The sequence below is a fragment of the Salvelinus sp. IW2-2015 genome, unplaced genomic scaffold, assembly GCF_002910315.2.
Source record: "Salvelinus sp. IW2-2015 unplaced genomic scaffold, ASM291031v2 Un_scaffold2910, whole genome shotgun sequence".
NCBI classification, from domain to species: Eukaryota; Metazoa; Chordata; class Actinopteri; order Salmoniformes; family Salmonidae; genus Salvelinus; species Salvelinus sp. IW2-2015.
Window position 1 is genome coordinate 44,289 of NW_019944208.1, and position 19,517 is coordinate 63,805.

At 47.1% G+C, this 19,517-nt stretch overlaps 1 protein-coding gene across 1 annotated transcript; it reads left to right on the forward strand.

The window, feature by feature from the left end:
* The first annotated feature begins 956 nt into the window (after positions 1-956).
* LOC112074976 (uncharacterized) lies at positions 957-14,649 on the forward strand. The gene is made up of 2 exons (XM_070440729.1): positions 957-969; positions 13,286-14,649. The coding sequence occupies exons 1-2, from the start codon at positions 957-959 to the stop codon at positions 14,647-14,649; spliced, it is 1,377 nt and encodes a 458-aa protein (XP_070296830.1).
* Positions 14,650-19,517: the final 4,868 nt, after the last annotated feature.

Consider the following 19,517-nt stretch of genomic DNA (forward strand, 5'->3'; position numbering starts at 1 on the left):
ATGTTTAATATAAAAGTCACCTGATATTAATTTTTATTTTTATATTTGCCCCCCAAATTGCCCTAGGACATGAAATGTTAGATTGTGTAGAGAGAGAGAGAGGAGAGAAGAGAGAAAGACAGAGAGAGAGGAGGGAGGGGGAGAGAGAGGAGAGAGAGAGAGAGAGAGAGAGGGGTAGTGAGAAAGAGAGAGAGAGAGAGGAGGAGAGAGAGAGAGAGAGACAGAGAGAGAGGAGGGGGGAGAGAGAGGAGAGGAGAGAGGGAGAGAGAGAGAAGAGAGAGAGAGAGAGAGGAGAGAGAAGAAGGAGAGGAGAGAGAGAGAGAGAGAGAGAGAGAGAGGAGAGAGAGAGAGAGAGAGAAGAGAAAGAGAGAGAGGAGGAGAGAGAGGAGAGAGAGAGATAGAGAGAAAGAGAGAGAAAAAGAGAGAGTGGATGGGGAGGGAGAGAGAGCGATAGAGGGGAGAGAGAGTATAGAGAGCGGAGGGAGAGACAGATAGAGAGAGAGAGAGAGAGAGGGAGAGACAGAGGGAGAGGGAGAGGGTAGAGAGAGATGAGGGAGAGACAGAGAGAGAGAGGGAGGGAGTGAGAGGAGAGAGAGACAGATAGAGTGGAGGGAGAGAGAGAGAAGAAGAGGGGGGAGAGAGAGAGAGACGAGAGAGGGAGAGAGAGGGGAGGGAGGGAGGAGAGAGAAGAGAAGAGAGAGAAAGAGAGAGAGAAATCACCAAGAATTGGGCCTGACTGTAAATCTCTGTATTTTGATTTTATTTGTTTTATTTTATTCACCTTTATTTAACCAGGTAGCTAGTTGAGAACAAGTTATCATTAACAACTGCGACCTGGCCAAGATTAAGCAAAGCAGTGTGACACAAAACAACACACAGAGTTACACATGGAATAAACAAGCGTACATTCAATAACACAATAGAAAAAAAAGAAAGTCTATATACACTGTGTGCAAATGGCGCGCGGAGGTAAGGAAATAAATAGGCCATAGTAGTGAGGTATTACAGTTTAGAAAATTACACTGGAGTGATAGATGAGCAGATGATGATGTGCAAATAGAAATACTGGTGTGCAAAGGCAGAAAAGTAAATAAAACAATATGGGATGAGTAGGTAAGATTGGGTGGGCTATTTACAGATGGGCTATGTACAGCTGCAGCGATCGGTTAGCTGTTCAGATAGCTGATGTTTAAAGTTAGTGAGGGAAACATTAGTCTCCCAGCTTCAGCGATTTTTGCAATTCGTTCCAGTCAATGGCAGCAGAGAACTGGAAGGAAAGACGACCAAAGGAGGTGTTGGCTTTGGGGATGACCAGTGAGAATATACCTGCTGGAGCGCGTGCTACGGGTGGGTGTTGTTATCGTGTGACCAGTGAGCTGAGATAAGGCGGAGCTTACCTTATATCATAGACTTATAGATGAACTGGAGCCAGTGGGTCTGGCAACGAATATGTAGCGAGGGCAGCCGACTAGAGCATACAGGTCGCAGTGGTGGTAGTATAAGGGCTTTGGTGACAAACGGATGGCACTGTGCTAGACTGCATCTAGTTTGCTGAGTAGAGTATTGGAAGATATTTGTAAATGACATCGCCGAAGTCGAGGATCGGTAAGATAGTCAGATTTACTAGGGTATGTTTGGCGGCGTGAGTGAAGGAGGCTTTGTTGCGAAATAGGAAGCCGATTCTAGATTTAATTTTGGATTGGAGATGTTTAATATGAGTCTGGAAGGAGAGTTTACAGTCTAACCAGACACCTAGGTATTTATAGTTGTCCACATATTCTAAGTCAGAACCGTCCAGAGTAGTGATGCTAGTCGGGCGGGCAGGTGCGGTGCGGACAGTAAGCTGGGCCTGGGTCTCTGTTCACAAACACACCGTACAGAGCCCCAGGACAGCAACACAATCAGGTGTTGAGACAAGGAAAAGATTAATACTTTACACATTGGGAAGAATTAACAAAATAACAGAGGCAACTYGAATGCTATTTGGCCCTGAACAGAGAGTACACAGTGYCTGAATACCTGACCACTGTGACTGACCCAAAATMAAGGAAAGCTTTGACTATGTACAGACTCAGTGAGCATGGCCTTGCWATTGAGAAAGGCTGCCGTTGGCAGACCTGGCTCTCAAGAGATGACAGGCTATGTGCACACTGCCCACACAATGAGGTGTAAACRAAGCTGCACTTCCCAACCTCCTGCCAAACGTATGACCATACTAGAGACACATATTTCCCTCAGATTACATAGATCCACAAATCATTCGWAAAACAAACCCAGTTTTGATAAGCTCCCATATCTACTGGGTGAAGTACTGGTTGAAATACCAGTAGATATGGGCCATCACAGCAGCAAGATCACAGCAGCAAGATCACAGCAGCAAGATTTGTGACCTGTTGCCACTAGAAACACCATTGTAAATATTACACATATTTATGTTTATTTCTTTCATTACAACACTGTATATAGACATGATATTACATTTTGAATGTCTTTATTATTTTGGAACTTCTGTGAGTGTAATGTTTACTGTTCATTTTTATTGTTTATTTCACTTTTGTTTATTATCTACTTCACGTGCATTGCCAATGTTAACATTTGTTTCCCATGCCAATAAAGCCCTTAAATTGAAATTGAGAATGCGAGAGACATGAGAGAAAGAGGAGAGAGAGAAAGAGGGAGAGAGATTGAAGAGAGAGAGAGATTGAGAGAGAGCGAGAGAGAGAGAGAGTGTACTCTCACTCTGTGTGTCTGTGTGTTTCTGTTTGTCCACACATCCACCACCAACTACATCAGTGAACGTGATAGAAACTCTTCCACACAGCAGAAGGCCAACAGCAGGTCCATCTCTCCATCCTCTCCATGAATAGTTAGCATGCAGACCTTATAGCCTCATTATGTGTCCCTCATTGACCAATGATGGTCAGCAATCAGCAGGGCCTGTAGTAAGTTAGCAAGCAGGCAGGCAGGCGGAGGGCCTGTAGTAAGTTAGCAGGAAGGCAGACAGGCAGCAGGGCCTGTAGTAAGTTAGCAGGCAGGCAGACAGGCAGCAGGGCTTGTGTAAGTTACCAAGCAGGCAGGCAGGCAGCAGGGCTGTAGTAAGTTAGCAGGCAGGCAGACAGGCAGCAGGGCTGTAGTAAGTTAGCAAGCAGAAAGGCAGCAGGGCTGTAGTAAGTTATTCAGGCAGAAAGGCAGTAGGGCGTGTAGTAAGTTTCAGGCAGAAAGGCAGTAGGGCCTGTAGTAAGTTATCAGGCAGAAGGCAGTAAGGCCTGTAGTAAGTTAGCAGGCAGAAAGGCAGTAGGGCCTGTAGTAGTTATCAGGCAGAAACGGCAGAGGGCTGTAGTAAGTTAGCAGGCAGAAAGGCAGTAGGGCCTGTAGTAAGTTATCAGGCAGAAAGGCAGTAGGGCGTGTAGTAAGTTTTCAGGCAGAAAGGCAGTAGGGCCTGTAGTAAGTTATCAGGCAGAAAGGCAGTAGGGTGTGTAGTAAGTTATCAGGCAGAAAGGCAGCAGGGCCTGTAGTAAGTTATCAGGCAGAAAGGCAGTAGGGCCTGTAGTAAGTTAGCAGGCAGAAAGGCAGTAGGGCGTGTAATAAGTTATCAGGCAGAAAGGCAGTAGGGCCTGTAGTAAGTTAGCAAGCAGAAAGCAGCAGGGCCTGTAGTAAGTTAGTACTGTACTGTAGGTGAGTAATGACGGCAGCCCTCTCAGGGAGTAAGCATTACCTCTAGAATCCATGCAGTTTGTCATCATTTGAGCAGAGCTCAGCACTGATCCTGTATTTGCCCCGAGTCCAATCTAACAAAGACCAGACTATCCCAGTTAATCTGATTCAAAGCAATTTGTTCAATTATATGGAGGCTGGAAAGTGGAAACTGATCTCGACTTGAGACTTGGGTTCCATTGCATCCAGGAATAATGCTATTGGAAAGTTAGCTTGGGTTCTGGCAGAGTGGTGGAGGATTTCTGCTGCTCTCACATTGGTGGAAAGTGTTTCTGTAACTGTGAGCAAGAATGAATAAAGTCAAGTCATTCGGAATGTTTGCGTAGATATCGATGCAATGTGGAGAGAGGAGAGAGAGAGAGAGAGAGAGAGAGGAGAGAGGAGAGAGAGACGAGAGAGAGAGAGAGAGAGAGAGAGAGGAGAGAGAGAGAGCGAGAGAGAGAGAGAGAGAGAGAGAGAGAGAGAGAGAGAGAGAGAGAGAGAGAGAGAGAGGAGAGAGAGAGAGAGAGGAGAGAGAGAGAGAGAGAGAGAGAGAGAGAGGAGAGGAGAGAGAGAGAGAGAGAGAGAGGAGAGAGAGAGAGGAGAGAGAGAGAGAGAGAGAAGAGAGAGAGAGGACATGTGGGTCGGGGGACGTAGATGACATAGGGGTGTTTGTAGGGTGTCTTAAGGATCCAGGGGCCTCCCAGATGGTTTGTGTTTCCGTAGCGCCTGCGGAGCGTGCCTGGGCAGAAAAAGGTATCTGCCAACCGTAGTCATTGACGACAGCCAGGGCGGTTGCAGAGAAATGTATAATGTTCACACATGCAGCGACTGTAACCAGTGTCCAAGAACACCAATTAGGCCAATTTGAGATATTGTAGTCGAGACAAAGAGAGTTATTTTCCATCTGTTTCGTGTCCATTTCCCTTTTTCTCCCATAAAAGTAATAAAAAGAGAAAAATGGTTGTATTTAGTGATTGGATTTGGAATCATCTCAACTAGGGTCTTCAGCGGTGCAGAGTGTACTGTACAACAAGGCTTTATAACAGGATACGGGGTTTCCCCTATTGTTACATCCTTTAACAACATGATTTGATCTAATCATCCTAATGCTGTTGGTAGACATATTATATTTCAACAGGAACATTTCTGTCATTTAGCAGAGGCTCTTATCCAGAGCGACTTAGTGCATTCATCTTAAGATAGCTAGTTGAAGCCAACCACACATCACAGTCATAGTCAGCACACTTTTCCTCAATACAGAAGTTATCAAGTGCAATTTTTTTTATGGTGGGAAGAAGACTGAGATGTCTTATTGGAAGATATTGTTATACTGTTACTGAATTAATTTCACTCAGCATTTAACGTCATCAGGATATTGAACAAGACTCTCTTAGATCCTCTGGTTCACATTGCCATGTGGTGTGACTCAAATCCAATTTGTTGCATATCTGATTCAAACTGTATTTTTCCTGCAGTCTGAACAGCCAAAAGACACATCGTATCGGATATTTCAAACACCCTCGTAGGATACAAATCTGATACCTGGCCAGCGACTTGTGTCTGAAGGTCAAATCAGATTTATACTGTTATTTGGCATATCTTGTTGCTTGCTAGCTGCTATAGTTTACAGTTTGACAAGACACATGATGTGGTAGCTAACTAGCTTGTTAATTGTTTACAATCAATTAGTGAATGTGATAGAAAGCAAAATGCACATAGCTAGCTAGTTGACTGCTGTGACTAGACAAAAATGACTAGTTTTGAAGTTGGATCAACTTATTCTTTGAGACTTTATACAGTGTTCTTACACTAGATTTTGAACGTTCAAAGCAACTGGGAAACGTCATAGCAGACATTGTTGTCACCTCAGCTTGCTACAATCACTTCTGAGTGATAGGAAGCATGAGCACCACCGGCCAATCAGACTACACCACTGCACACACCTGCCGTTACTATGACAACTAGTGTAGGCCATGTCAGCTATGACTGCTGTCTCAAACCAACAAATCCAATTTGGTCATTTGTAACTTGTGTTTTGGAGACAGTATCCAAAACCAAAACTGATGTGAGCTTTAGGCTGCAGTGTGAACAAGGCTGATTTGAGTTTAAGGCCTGCAGTGAGAACAAGGCTGATTGAGCTTTAAGGCTGCAGTGTGAACAAGGCTGATTTGAGCTTTAAGGCCTGCAGTGTGAACAAGGCTGATTTGAGCTTTAAAGGCTTGCAGTGTGAACAAGGCTGATTTGAGCTTTAAGGCCTGCAGTGTGAACAAGGCTGATTTGAGCGTTAAGGCCTGCAGTGTGAACAAGGCTGATTTGAGCTTTAAGACCTGCAGTGTGAACAAGGCTGATTTGAGCTTTAAGCTTTAAGGCCTGCAGTGTGAACAAGGCTTTTGACTCTTGAAATCATGTTGTGATTCCCCTGTTATTCCCCTTGTATTCTCCTATTAGGTCAGCACAGTAGAAGAAGTGATGCGTGTCAGAAATGATGTCAGCACGACGTCACAATGATTTCAGCACAAAGTCACGTTCTACTTCGAGGGTTCAATGACCTTCTTGTGTGATCATGGAGAGCACACTCCTTGAGACGGCATAGTGTGACATCATTGTCAGCGCTGGACAGAGTGCGGTCGGACGTACAGTTTCACTTCCCTGTCTGTCTCATGGGGAGGATGTTAACGGGGCTGATCACTAATACAGTAACTGTGTCTTCAATCTTCCTGTCTGTCTCCCTGTCTTTTTCTGTCTCCTGTCTTTTTCCTGGTGATTTATCTTTACTGCCTGTGAATTAAAATGTGGCAGCCAGATTATCGTTCTGTGCTTTAGCTCCAATAATAAGTACCACAGTCAATCATTGAGTAGGGACGTGGTCATTGTGTGACGTTTGGAAGTAGTGTTTGTGGTGTTCATGTTCCCTTTTCTCTGGAGCAGCTGTGTGCTGATACTGTGGTGGATTCCCTTGACCAGGTGAAGGGCCTTGCTGACACTCAGCTTGGTACTGTATCTCTGGAGCAGCTGTGAGCTGATACTGTGGTGGATTCCCTTTGACCAGGTGAAGGGCCTTGCTGACACTCTCAGCTTGGTACTGTATCTCTGGGCAGCTGTGTGCTGATACTGTGGTGGATTCCTCTTGACCAGGTGAAGGGCCTTGCTGACACTCTCGGCTTGGTACTGTTATCTCTGGAGCAGCTGTGGGGCTGATACTGTGGTGGATTCCTCTTGACCAGGTGAAGGGCCTTACTGACACTCTCAGCTTGGTACTGTATCTCTGGAGCAGCTGTGGGCTGATACTGTGGTGGATTCCCCTTGACCAGGTGAAGGGCCTTGCTGACACTCAGCTTGGTACTGTATCTCTGGAGCAGCTGTGAGCTGATACTGTGGTGGATTCCTCTTGACCAGGTGAAGGGCCTTGCTGACACTCTCAGCTTGGTACTGTATCTCTGGAATTCCACTACTTCTCTCTCAACAACCACACTCTGTCCCTGCATGGTCACCTCTTCTCCGTGCTATGACAGACTTACCCTCAGTGGTCTAAAGTACTTAGGTAAAAATAATTTTACTTCACTACATTCCAAGGAAATTTATGTACTTTTTACTCCATCCATTTCCCTGACACCCAAAAGTACTGTTACACTTTGAATGGTTAGCATGACAGTAAATGGTCTAATTCACACACTTATCAGGCACCATCCTGGTCATCCCTACTGTTGGAGTGTACCCTGGCTATCTGTAAATACTTTAAAAAACACAAATTGTGCATTTTGGTTTGCTTAATATAAGAAATTTGAAATATTTTTTACTTTTGATACTTAAGTATATTTTTGCAATTACATTTACTTTTTGATACTTAAGTATATTTAAAACCAAATACTTTTAGACTTTTACTCAACTAGTAATTTACTGGGTGACTTTCACTTTTACTTGGTCGATTTTCTATTAAGGTATCTTTACTTTTATCTCAAGTATGGCAATTGGGTACTTTTTCACCACTGCTTACCCTGCTACACTGAAGGAGAATAAAAGTCCCAGTCCCCTTGCAGGGTAGAAGTAACTAATGTTGTATCTGCTTTCAAAGGTCAGGCATTAGAAAACAACTGACAGTTTCCAGTTGATCTGGAATGAAATGTCCCTCAGTTTCTAGTTCATTTCTGGTGATATGTCCATCAAATGAAAAGGTCAGACGTTTCTTCAGAAATTTCCAAGCTACATCACTGCCAGTCAGAATGCTTTCTTCCAGCAATATGTGGGCCAACATGCTTATGCAAGACAACACACACAACACACACACACACACACACACACACACACACACACACACACACACACACAACACACCACACACACACACACACACACACAAACACACACACACACACACAACACACCACACGCACGGCGCACGCACGCATGCACGCGCAAAACACACACACACCATTGCATTGCATCGTAAAACCATCGCAAGTCACTGTTCTCAGAGCAAATTTATGGTGAGAACACAGCAGAGAACAAACAAGCAGGAAGGCAGAGGATGCTTCATGAATACTGATCATCTTCCTGTTAGCCCGGAGGCCCATGCCTAGCCATTATCCACAACAACCAGCTGGGAGAGGGGTCTCAGCACGGCTGTCAAACAACTTTCAGGGGGCAGGTGCTCAAAATGAAAAATGCCCCCCCCCTCCCCTGAAAACAAACAGACTTTTATATGTCATATGTCGAAATTCCTAACATACTGATTTTGTAGCAAAAACAGTTTGATTGTTTTAGCGTGGGCTTATTTATTTCTGCAACAACACACTCATCACAAAATGTCCCGTTTGGCCCCCAAAAGGCAAGGGCTGGCTCTGATCACATGTGTGGGTATGGATGTGGATACGCAGACCCGCGAGCCACTTCTGCCCCTCATGATGAGTTCAGATTTTTGGTGGCTCCCACCCCCTCAAAGTTGCCTATTCCTGGCCTAGGAGTGTGGAGACACATATTGTACAATATGAGGAGGAAATTATAATCCTGAAAAAGCTTTCCAGTTTCAATGACTGGCCCAATGATGCCCAGCTCACTCGCCGGCGGTGGCCGCGATGCACTCGTGCAAAAGCTTTACATCTCTGTCTTATTACCTTGCAAAGTCAAACCTCTTCAGGGARACTGCATTTGCACTGAGGTATATACTGAATATTGATGATCATGTAAAACAAGTGTTATCAAGTGTTAATCAAATGTTATGCTGATGTGGCGGTAGTGTTGATATTTAAACTAGGTAGGTTGCAACAAACCTGACCGGTGACCACATGTCAATCCATGCATGTTTGGATACCTGGCACAGCACGCACAATCTCCGTACAGGGCAGACGGGGAATAATGCACAATTGAGTTCCATACAGGAGAGACCGGGGTAGAGGTTGGGAGTGGCGACGGGGTAGGGGTGGGGTGGGACGACGGAGTAGGGGTGTGGAGTGGCGACGGGGTAGGGGTGGGGAGTGGCGAACTTCACGACGTCACAACGACTTGGGGGCAGTGGGTTCAGAACAACAACGAAAAAAACGGTATACAAAAAATATATAATTACACCACCACCCAAAAGGGCGCTTGGCGAGTGGGAGGGCGAAGGGGCAGCTGCTGCGGCACCTGCCTGCCTCTGAGACATGCAAGAGAAGTGTTCATCTCCATCAATATATACACTCTTAGAAAAAAGGGTTTCAAAAGGGTTATTCAGCTGTCCTCATAGGATAACCATTTTTGGTTCAAGGTAGAACCTTTTTTGGTTCCGTTGTAGAATCATTCCGTGTAGAGGGTTCTCCTTTGGAATCTCAAATAATGTGTTCTATACACTGGAACCAAGGTAATTTTTGTAATCTTGGAATCAAATAGGGTTTTGCAAAGCGGTTCTCCTATGGGGACAGCCGAATAACCCTTTTAGGTTCTAGATAGCACTTTTTTTGTTTAGGCTTCTTGGCAACATATCATAAAAAAAGTAATCACCACCCTCTCTTTCATCCCTATATAACAAACACAGTTCTCTGGACATTAAAAAGTGACTTTTTCAGAAACTTGCTTCAGCGGGTACATTGTCAATGTTGGAGAAAGAGGTCATTACTAGATGAGTATACCCATCACCCATCTGGCCACTCTGATAGTGACATGGGGGGAACTTTGATTTATAGAGTGGCAACTTGACTAACTCAACTTGATTGTCTTTCAGCTCCTAGTGGAGCAAAGAGCCTTGAGGCAACTAGGATGAGATAGTGGTACTTCATCTCTCCTCACTCCCACACACCAACACGGTCTACTATTAAAACATGTTCAAATAGTGACATTTGACCATTGCAGTTATAAATCACCTATGCTGACATACATCCACATCAACGTGCGATCACTTTACCTGTCCATGTGTAAGGTGTCATTAGGACACGCGCCCGTTAATGTTGCACGGAGCAAATGCGTCATTGTGAGTCTCTCTTTAGCGTGTGAGACGGTGACCTGCTGCGCGAGGTCTTGCTGTATTATTACTGCTGCTGTAGTCAGTCTAGTGGAAAGTGGCAGGGCGGCAGGGAAAGGGCTGTGACTGGGAGAGTCTGGGGCCTAGCTGTGCGTTTGCTGCTTGCCTGACAGCTAACCATGGTCAGGTACCACAGTGTGACGAGCCAAATGCTGACCTCACTCCTCTCTCTCACTACGCTGGTGAGTGGGTGTGGAGCTGGATGTAGACGGTGTCGGGTGGGTTCTCATGGTGTGTTGACATCCTAGTTGGCCGTACAGTTAGCATGCTATGAACTGTGTAAACTGAGGCTGAGATTCAAACTAACCGCATTGCATTTGACTTTTAAAGGCAACTTCTCTGACGTTGGCAGAGAATGAATTCATGGTAAACACCTATTGAATACAATACCTTTAAATGTCAAGTGCACCATGACAAACATTGTGGTTGGTTGAATGTGTGTGTTTGTAATGGCTCTATATGTGTGTGTGTGTGTGGTGTGTGTGTGTGTGTGTGTGTGTGTGTGTGTGTGTGTGTGTGTGCTGTGTGTGTGTGTGTGTGTGTGTGTATGTGTGTGTTAAGTCCTATGTGGTGTTGACTGTTGTGGTGGTGTGTGTTGTTTGTGAGGTAGTATTGTGTTGTGCGTGTGTGTGTGTAAGAGTGGTGGCTGCTTACCAGCAACAAATAAACCTTAATCACCTCTTCTTGGCAGTTGACCCAGTTCATATAGGCGGGCTTTATAACGTATCCAACGTATCCATGAACTAGGTATTACTCACAATTTGTCTATTTAATCCCAACTCGTTATATCCCCAGTGGCATGGGATTACCAAAACCCGGGAAAATGAGGACCAGATGTATAACAGATAAACCAGGGTGTATACACCCACCAGCATGTACACCACTCACACACACACGCACGCACGCAGCACAGAAACACGCACAAACACACACGAAGAGAGGTAAACCCTGCATAGGCAGGCACCTTGTTTTGTCCAACAACKAAGTCTCCGTCCCATAAATGATAGACCTGTGCTTTTCTCTGTCCTCTCCTCTACGTTCACACGCGTATGACCTCCAGCTTTGCAATGATCCATAGCCATTACATGATCTCCATTTTGGATCTGTCACTGCACCTCCATTACAAACCTTAATAACTTTACAACATTTTACAAGGAAAGCACACACATAAATATGACATATGTGTTTTACAAGAACACAGTTTTGGAGTCAGGGGGCGTAAACTGAACCCTTTGTTGCGACRGCGGGCCCCCCTGGCGAGAACCTTTCCCTGAGTTTCTAAGAGCTTTTGAAGTGTGRGGCTTTATTTGATGTGGGGTGATGTGATTTATGCACGTCACTGGTGMTCCCCCTCRCTGGTCTCCGTTCGATCACCAGGGGCTTGGGAGAGAGTAGATCTGGGTTCAAATACTATTTGAAATCATATCAAATACTTAATCTGGGCTTGATCAAGCTTGACTGGCACAATGAAACCAATAGGAAAGTCCCGAAAACCGCACATCCCACCAAATTGACACTCCAGTCCGCACATCACAAATTGCCGTCAGAGAAACGACTTAAAAATATTACAAATACTATTTAACCCAGGTCAGGGAGAAACACTGGGTCTCACGATGTCTCCGAGACCAGAGGCATGACTTAATCAGCCAGTTAAAAGCCAGGACCACTGCATTGCTGCCTTGGCTGGGCCCGTCTGCTGGGCTGCGTTCACTCGGCCACTGAAGCTGCCAGATACTACGTCAGAAGGAGCGGAAACTGACTGATGACAATAAACAGGGCTGTAATGTGTGTGTACGCAAACAGCAGGAGAGATCCAGAAGTATGGAAATAATATTCATGTTAATAACGATAATGTCGTAATGGATTCTATACAGCACTCTTTCCAGGTGTTCAAATCACTTACATTGAATGGGGGAGACCCACCACATGCACTGCCAATGTTTAGACCTTAAATGCATCATGAGATTGAACTGTATTTCTGAGACTGAGGCGTCCTAAGGTGGACACCGTACATGTGATAACGTATTTCTGAGACTGAGGCGTCCTAATATGGACACCGTACATGTGATAACTATTTCTGAGACTGAGGCGGTCCTAATATGGACACCGTACATGTGATAACTTATTCTGAGACTGAGGCGTTCCTCAATATGGACACCGTGACATGTCGATAACTATTTCTGAGACTGGGCGTTCCTATATGGACACCGTACATTGGATAACCTATTTCTGAGACTGAGGCGTCCTAATATGGACACCGTACATGTGATAACGTATTTCTAGACTGAGCGCCTATATGGACACCGTACATGTGATAAGTATTTCCAATTTACATTTACTGAAACGCATGATAAGTATACTTCTGCCAAGGTTGTACCAGCAAATCAAATGTCTACCTCAACAGGTGCTTGTTGTCTGTAAAATAACAAGTGATTTTAAAGACTGTTGTGAAAATAGCAGTGTTCTTCAGCTAAAGGTCAGTTCCATGCCGACAGTACTTCCCTGTCAGTTCCATGCCGACAGTACTTCCCCTGTCAGTTCCATGCCGACAGTACTTCCCCTGTCAGGTGTTGAACTAGGCAGCATGTAGGTGATGCTGCAGGGATGTATAAAGACATTATGTCATTCCACCATATGGTTCATTTTTTGGGTTCATGGCTATTCTGAGTATTCTCTCTCTCTCTCTCCTCCTCTTCTCTCTCTCTCTCCTCTCTCTCTCTCTCTCTCTCTCTCTCTCTCTCTCTCTCTCTCCTTCTCTCTCTTTCTCTCTCTGTCCTCTCTCTCTCTCCTCTCTCTCTCTCTCTCTCTCTTCTCTCTCTCTCTCTCTCCTCTCTCTCTCTCTCTCCTCAAGAGCTGGCCAGTTTGTATTGTGCAGTTCTTATCAGTACCCCCTCCCTCCCTCCTCAACTCTCACCCTGTCTATTTAGAGGGGCGGTGAGGAAGTCCCTTTCAGTGGAGGGTGATAAAATAGCTCGCTGGCGCTGCGCTTGTCAATAGTGCCGCTCTGAAGCAATAGACCATTACTTGAAAATAAACCATTATTTTCTGCCAGACCCAGTTCCAGACCCAGTTCCAGCCTCTTACCCACCTTTGTCCCAGCCCCAGCCCCAGCCTCTTACCCAACCTTTGTCCCAGACCCAGTTCCAGCCTCTTACCCAACCTTTGTCCAGACCCAGTTCCAGCCTCTTACCCAACCTTTTGTCCCTTGCCCAGCCAGCCCTCTCCAACTTGTCCCAGCCCCAGCCCAGCCTCTGCCCACACCTTTTCCCAGCCCCAGCCCCAGCCCCTCTGCACCCAACCTTTGTCCAGCCCCAGGCCCAGCCTCTTACCCAACCTTTGTCCCAGCCCAGCCATCAGCCTCTTACCCAACCTTGTCCCACGCCCCAGTTCCAGCCTCTTACCCAACCTTTGTCCAGACCCAGTTCCAGCCTCTTACCCAACCTTTGTCCCGACCCAGTTCCAGCCTCTTACCCAACCTTTGGTCCCAGACCAGTTCCAGCCTCTTACCCAACCTCTTGTCCAGCCCCAGCCCAGCCTCATCCCAACCTTTGTCCAGACCCCAGTTCCAGCCTCTTACCAACCTTTGGTCCCAGACCAGTTCCGCCTCCTTACCAACCTTTGTCCCAGCCCAGTTCCAGCCTCTTAACCCAACCTTTGTCCCAGCCCCAGCCCCAGCCTCATTGACCCAATATTGCCCCAGCCAGCTTACCCAACCTTTCTGTCCCCGTCCCAGCCCCAGCCCCCAGCAGTCCCTCTTGCCCCCCACCTTTGTCCCAGACCCAGTTCCAGCCTCTTACCAACCTTTGTCCCAGCCCCAGCCCCAGCCTCCTTACCCAGACCTTTGTCCCAGACCCAGTTCCAGCCTCTTACACCAACCCTTTGTCCCAGCCCCAGCCCCAGCCTCTGCCCCAACCTTTGTCCCAGCCCCAAGCCCCAGCTCTGCCCCAACTTTGTCCCAGACCCAGTTCCAGCCTCTTACCCAACCTTGGTCCCAGCCCAGCCCCAGCCTCTATGCCCCAACTTTGTCAACCAGCCCCAGCCCCAGCCTCTCTACCCAACCTTTGTCCCAGCCAGTTCCAGCCATCGTTACCCAACCTTTGTCCCGCAGCCCCAGCCTCTTTCCCACAGCCTTCTGTCCAGCCCCAGTCCCAGCCTCTTGCCCCCAACCTCTTGTCCCAGCCCCAGCCCCAGCCTCTGCCCAACCTTTGTCCCAGCCCCAGCCCCAGCCTCTTTACCCAACCTTCTGCTCACCAGACCCAGTTCCAGCCTCTTACCCAACCTTTGTCCCAGCCCCAGCCCCAGCCTCTTACCCAACCTTTGTCCCAGACCCAGTTCCAGCCTCTTACCCAACCTTTGTCCCAGACCCAGTTCCAGCCTCTTACCCAACCTTTGTCCCAGACCCAGTTCCAGCCTCAGCCTTAACATGGTCCGTCCTCCCCCCTTTACAGCAGGCCGTCCTTTAACGCTCAATCACAGTAGGAGACTGACACACTAAACCAACAACCCCCTCTCTTAAAACCATGCCGTCATGAAACTCACTCCACTGTACTAAGTGGTGACACATAATTGAAGTCTACTCTGCACCTAAAATAAAACATATRGCTTAAAACAACTAAACATTAACAACAGTTATCTGGTCAATTCTAATCTAATCGTACCCATTTAGAATTACTACATACATACATGTCTAAATGAACTTGAAGGGGTGCGGTGGGGTRGTGGTGGGAGTGGGGCTGATAGGTGTAAGTCTGACATAATACAAACATGAACCAWATGTGTTTCACCCTTTGTCTTTAAAAGGTAGTTAGATGGCTTTGTTGTGGAAGTACTAACCCCCTAGGAGAGTACGGTTTAACCCCCCAACCTCCCCTAGCTCTGACTCCCATCCTTCCCTTCCATCCATCCTGCATCAGGCCGTCCCTCCCTCCCTCTGGCGGCYTTCCTCCAGCCTCCCACAGACTGATTCCTGCCCCTCCGGAGCTCCCATTTCCTAGAAGTTCCCCTAGCGAATGTCCGCCCCTGCAAGCCCCCCTGGGGCCTGGTTTGGTCTAGTCTGAGAGGTAGTGRTCTAGTGGTCATGTGGCTGGATCCATGGATAGCCATGTTTGTGTCCCAAATTGCACCCTATTCCCTATATAGTAGTGTACTATCTTTGACCTGAGCCCTATGGACACATTTGGGACGCATTCCCAGATTCTCTGTGACCTACGTTCCGAAAACTGCATCATGTTGCTGGGAAGGGAATAGAGACCGGAGGGGCCAGGAGGCATTCAGAAACTCAATTACAGCAGAACATGGATTTGAACTAGATGTAAATTCAGCATTTAAGATATTMCCACATCTAACCCTCCAGACTCCAGAAATGATRCTGCGCTACACTKGCGTCAGCGGCGGGATGCAGGAGGCCGGGCAGACCAGGGGAGGAAGTGGTGTCTCCCCACTGGGAAATAGGTCTCGTTGCACTGCATGTTTATTCATGTGCACCGCTGGGAATGTGACAATGACAAAGAGAGCAGGATTTATAAAGTCTTAATAACCACAAATCATAATGGCTGCTTTGCGGTGCTGTCTAGACAAGGAACGGTTCAATTGGCTGTGGGTGTGTGTGTCAGAGTGTTTGGGGGGGGGGTGCTGGGATGGAGGAAAGGGGGGCGGTGGTGGGGGGGTGAGTTAAAGTGAGCATTCTATTGAGTTCTTAGTTGGGCTAATCTGGCCCATGTGACAGCGAGCAGTGAGCTTTGCCTGCCACGGAATGCCACAGGCTGTTGTGCTGTGGACAAAAAGAGACAGAGGCTTAAGCTGCAGGGGGGCAACACTGGCTCCCACCGCGCTCCCAGGGAGCTGCAGCACTCCGAGYTCCACCAAGGGAGAGAGGGAGGGTGGGGGAGAGGGGGAAGTTCTCAGGGTCTAACCCCCCCCTCCCCCCAAGAGGACTGGTGGAGCAGGAGTAACCAACGCCAGTACCAGAACCACCACTCATCAGCTCCACACCAACACCCCTAATGCGACACCCTCGTACCGGCCTCCCTCCCTACCTCTCTTTGCCCATGGCTGAGGATGGGGAGGGGGGATGATTTGTACACATGCTCCCCTCGTCTCTCTCTCTCTCTGTCCTGCTCAACCCCCCTCCCCCTTGCAGAGCGTGCACATGCACACGCGCACACACGTACACACGGACACACGTACACACGGACACACGGACACGCGCACACACGTACACACGGACACACGGACACACGTACACACGGACACACGGACAGGGATGGGTTCCTGACCAGTGAATAAAGTGATAACCAGAAGCTCCGCTGGTGGTGTAGCAAGTTGTTGTGATTCCGTTCTGCTTTGTTGTGAACCTCCTCTAGAGGAGGTGAGACAGAGACTGAGCGTCTTCGTTTCACCCCCTGTAGTCACAGACAATTGTCATATCTATCTGTCTGTTTTAGGTTACCGGGGACAATTACCACAACAATGATGAACAATAACACAAATGAGTGCCCAATTGTTGTTGTTTTGACTTTTTTTGGTTACTTTGTGAAGTGAAAATGTTCTTGAACATTGTGTTCTTCTCATTATGGAACAGAGAGTCACAGAGGATGCATTCATTACTTCCCACAGTACTATTTACAGGTTTACCCATTTTGCAGTATGCATTTTGTCTGGTGCCAATGCAGTTATAGTACATAAACATCTATAGAAGAGTTAAGGATGTTTTGATTAGATCAGACTTAAAGTGACAATCAGTGTTTCAGAAAACAAAGCTGGGGCTGGAGAAATGCAATCCCTCTCCACAAAGGCTTGAACATCCATGATATCAAAATTACTGTTTTAAAACATGTTTTGAGGCTATACAGTGTTTGTTTACATTTACTTTGTTTACAAACATTAGAGTAAAACAAGCTTATATTTTGGGTTCTGATGGGGTATGACAGTTAAAAGGCTGTTATTTAGTCAGTGTCACTATGAGATGGTATAAATAGACTGAAAGTGGGTCTTAAACAGACTTAGKTTTATGGGGATTTTTGTATTATGCTAATTCTATTTCCGCTGGGCTGTGGACATCGACCTTAGGGGGTCAAAAGTGTATTACAAGTCTTATAATGCATTAGACCATATCATAATTCAGTACATCTGCAGACTTAAATAAAGTCTTACATAAGTCAGTCCCCCTCCCAAAACCAACCATCTAATTCATCCAAATCTCCCAGCAACTAGACTAAAGCTCTAGATCTCAAGGTCTGGGAGGGACGTGAGAACTACAGCCTAGATGGAGTATTCAGGTCTGTCAGTGTCAACTCCTCCCCTTTTCTCTCTCTCTCTCCTTCCCTCTTGCCCTCCCTCCGYCCCCATCCCTCCCTCCTTCCCCSCCTCCCTCCCTCACTTGCTTTAATTAGGAGAAATAATCAGGATTTGCATCACAATGGTGGCCAGGTCCCTTTTACCATAAGTGACCCGTTTGGCTTCAGAGGTCTAATGAAAATGTAACATCACCTAAGCCGTCCTTCACTAGATTCTCAGATTAACCGTGGACGGTCCCAAAGGAGAAAGCTCTGGTGCCTTGAGTTGGTTTAATKCCATTGTCTGATAAGCATTGCGCCCCTAAAATCCAGCCCAGCCAAATCCTCTTGTGAAGGGGCTAAGTGGCAGCGCTGAGTAGGGAGAAGGTGGAGAGGAGAGGGGAGAGAATGCCAGCTATAGCCAGCTCTGGCTTCTTTGGAGCTCTCCCCCTAGTCTCCTCAATCCACCCCCCTCCTCTCCCCTCCCCTCCACACCCTCTGGCCTCCCTCTCCTCTCCCCCACTCTCCCCCTCAGCTGTCCCGCGCTACAATGGGGCTGAGCATCTTTTGTGGCATTAACGGTTTGTAGGAGCGAGGAGAACAATGTATGAGAAGTGAGGAGCGAGGGGTTCCCACACACAGGCACCGACGTGTCCTCTCACACCCCCCTCCTCGGAGACACCAAACCTGCACACAGCTGATCCGCTGGCCCCCTCTGTGCCTGGCTGCACCCCTTTCACAGAAAAACACACACTCGTCCACATGCGCGCACATGGACGTTCTGAAAGGCAAACACACATACTGTACAGTATGAATGCACATATGGGCATGTTATATTTAGTCGTTAGACATATGACATGTGTTCATGCATATGCATGTTTTCCAGATGGTCTGTCGCTACTGATGTACATAAACACACATGTATGATGTACACAAATGCATGCACACACACACTCACACCCAACACACACACACACACAGTGTTTCTTTCCAAACTAAAGTTACAGAAAATCGCACTTGATTCAAAGTGTGCAGGCCTGGTTTTAAAACGAAGGCTAGCATTTGGCACATTCATGTACATTTCCATGGCACATCTAGATCCACGTTATATGAAGTTGAGAGTGGGCCAAAACTTAATGAAAGCAATATTTCCCATGAAATTCAAGTGTCTTCTATTTCAGTGTCACTTGTCATTTTTCTTCAGTATCCATGTTCAAGTACAAAATCCATTCAAATTGATTTGTCACACTCGCCAAATACAACGGGTGTGGACTTTACTGAGAAATCCTTGCTTGCGAGCCCTTCCCAACGATGCAGAGTTCAAAAATAAGAAATAGTAAGAGAAATACACAAGAATGGAGCTATATGCAGATAACAATAGTACAGTAAAGAACAGTGTAGCAGCAGCAAATGATAAGGGTAAAAGTGTGTGTTTGTGTTGTGTCGGTATGTTTGTGTGTGTGTGTGTGTGTGTGTGTGTGTGTGTGTGTGTGTGTGTGTGTGTGTGTGTGTGTGTGTGTGTGTGTGTGTGTGTGTGTGTGTGGTGTGTGTGTGTGTGTGTGCGTGCGTGCGTGCGTGCGTGCGTGCGTGCTGGCGTGCGTGCGTGCGTGCGTGCGTGCGTGCGTGTGCGTGCGTGCGTGCGGTGCGTGCGTGCTGCCGTGCGTGCCGTGCGTGCGTGCGTGCGTGCGTGCGTGCGTGCGTCGTCGCGTGCGTGCGTGCGTGCGTGCGTGCGTGCGTGCCGTGCGTGCGTGTATGCAGTGTATGTGAATGAGTTTTGTGTGAATGTCATTGGTGTATGATGTGTGTGTGAGTGCGCGGTGTGTTGTGTGCGTGTCGTGTGTGTGCGTGCGTGCCGTGCGTGCGTGCGTGCGTGCGTGTGTGTGTGTGTGTGTGTGTGTGTATGCAGTGTATGTGAATGAGTTTTGTGAGTGTCATTGTAGTGTGAGTGTGTGTGTGAGTGTGTATATAGTTCTTGTGATGTACATAGAGCAGATAATGTCAAGGCAGATAGTCGGGTAACCATTTAATGAACTATTTAGCAGTCTTAATCTTGGGGG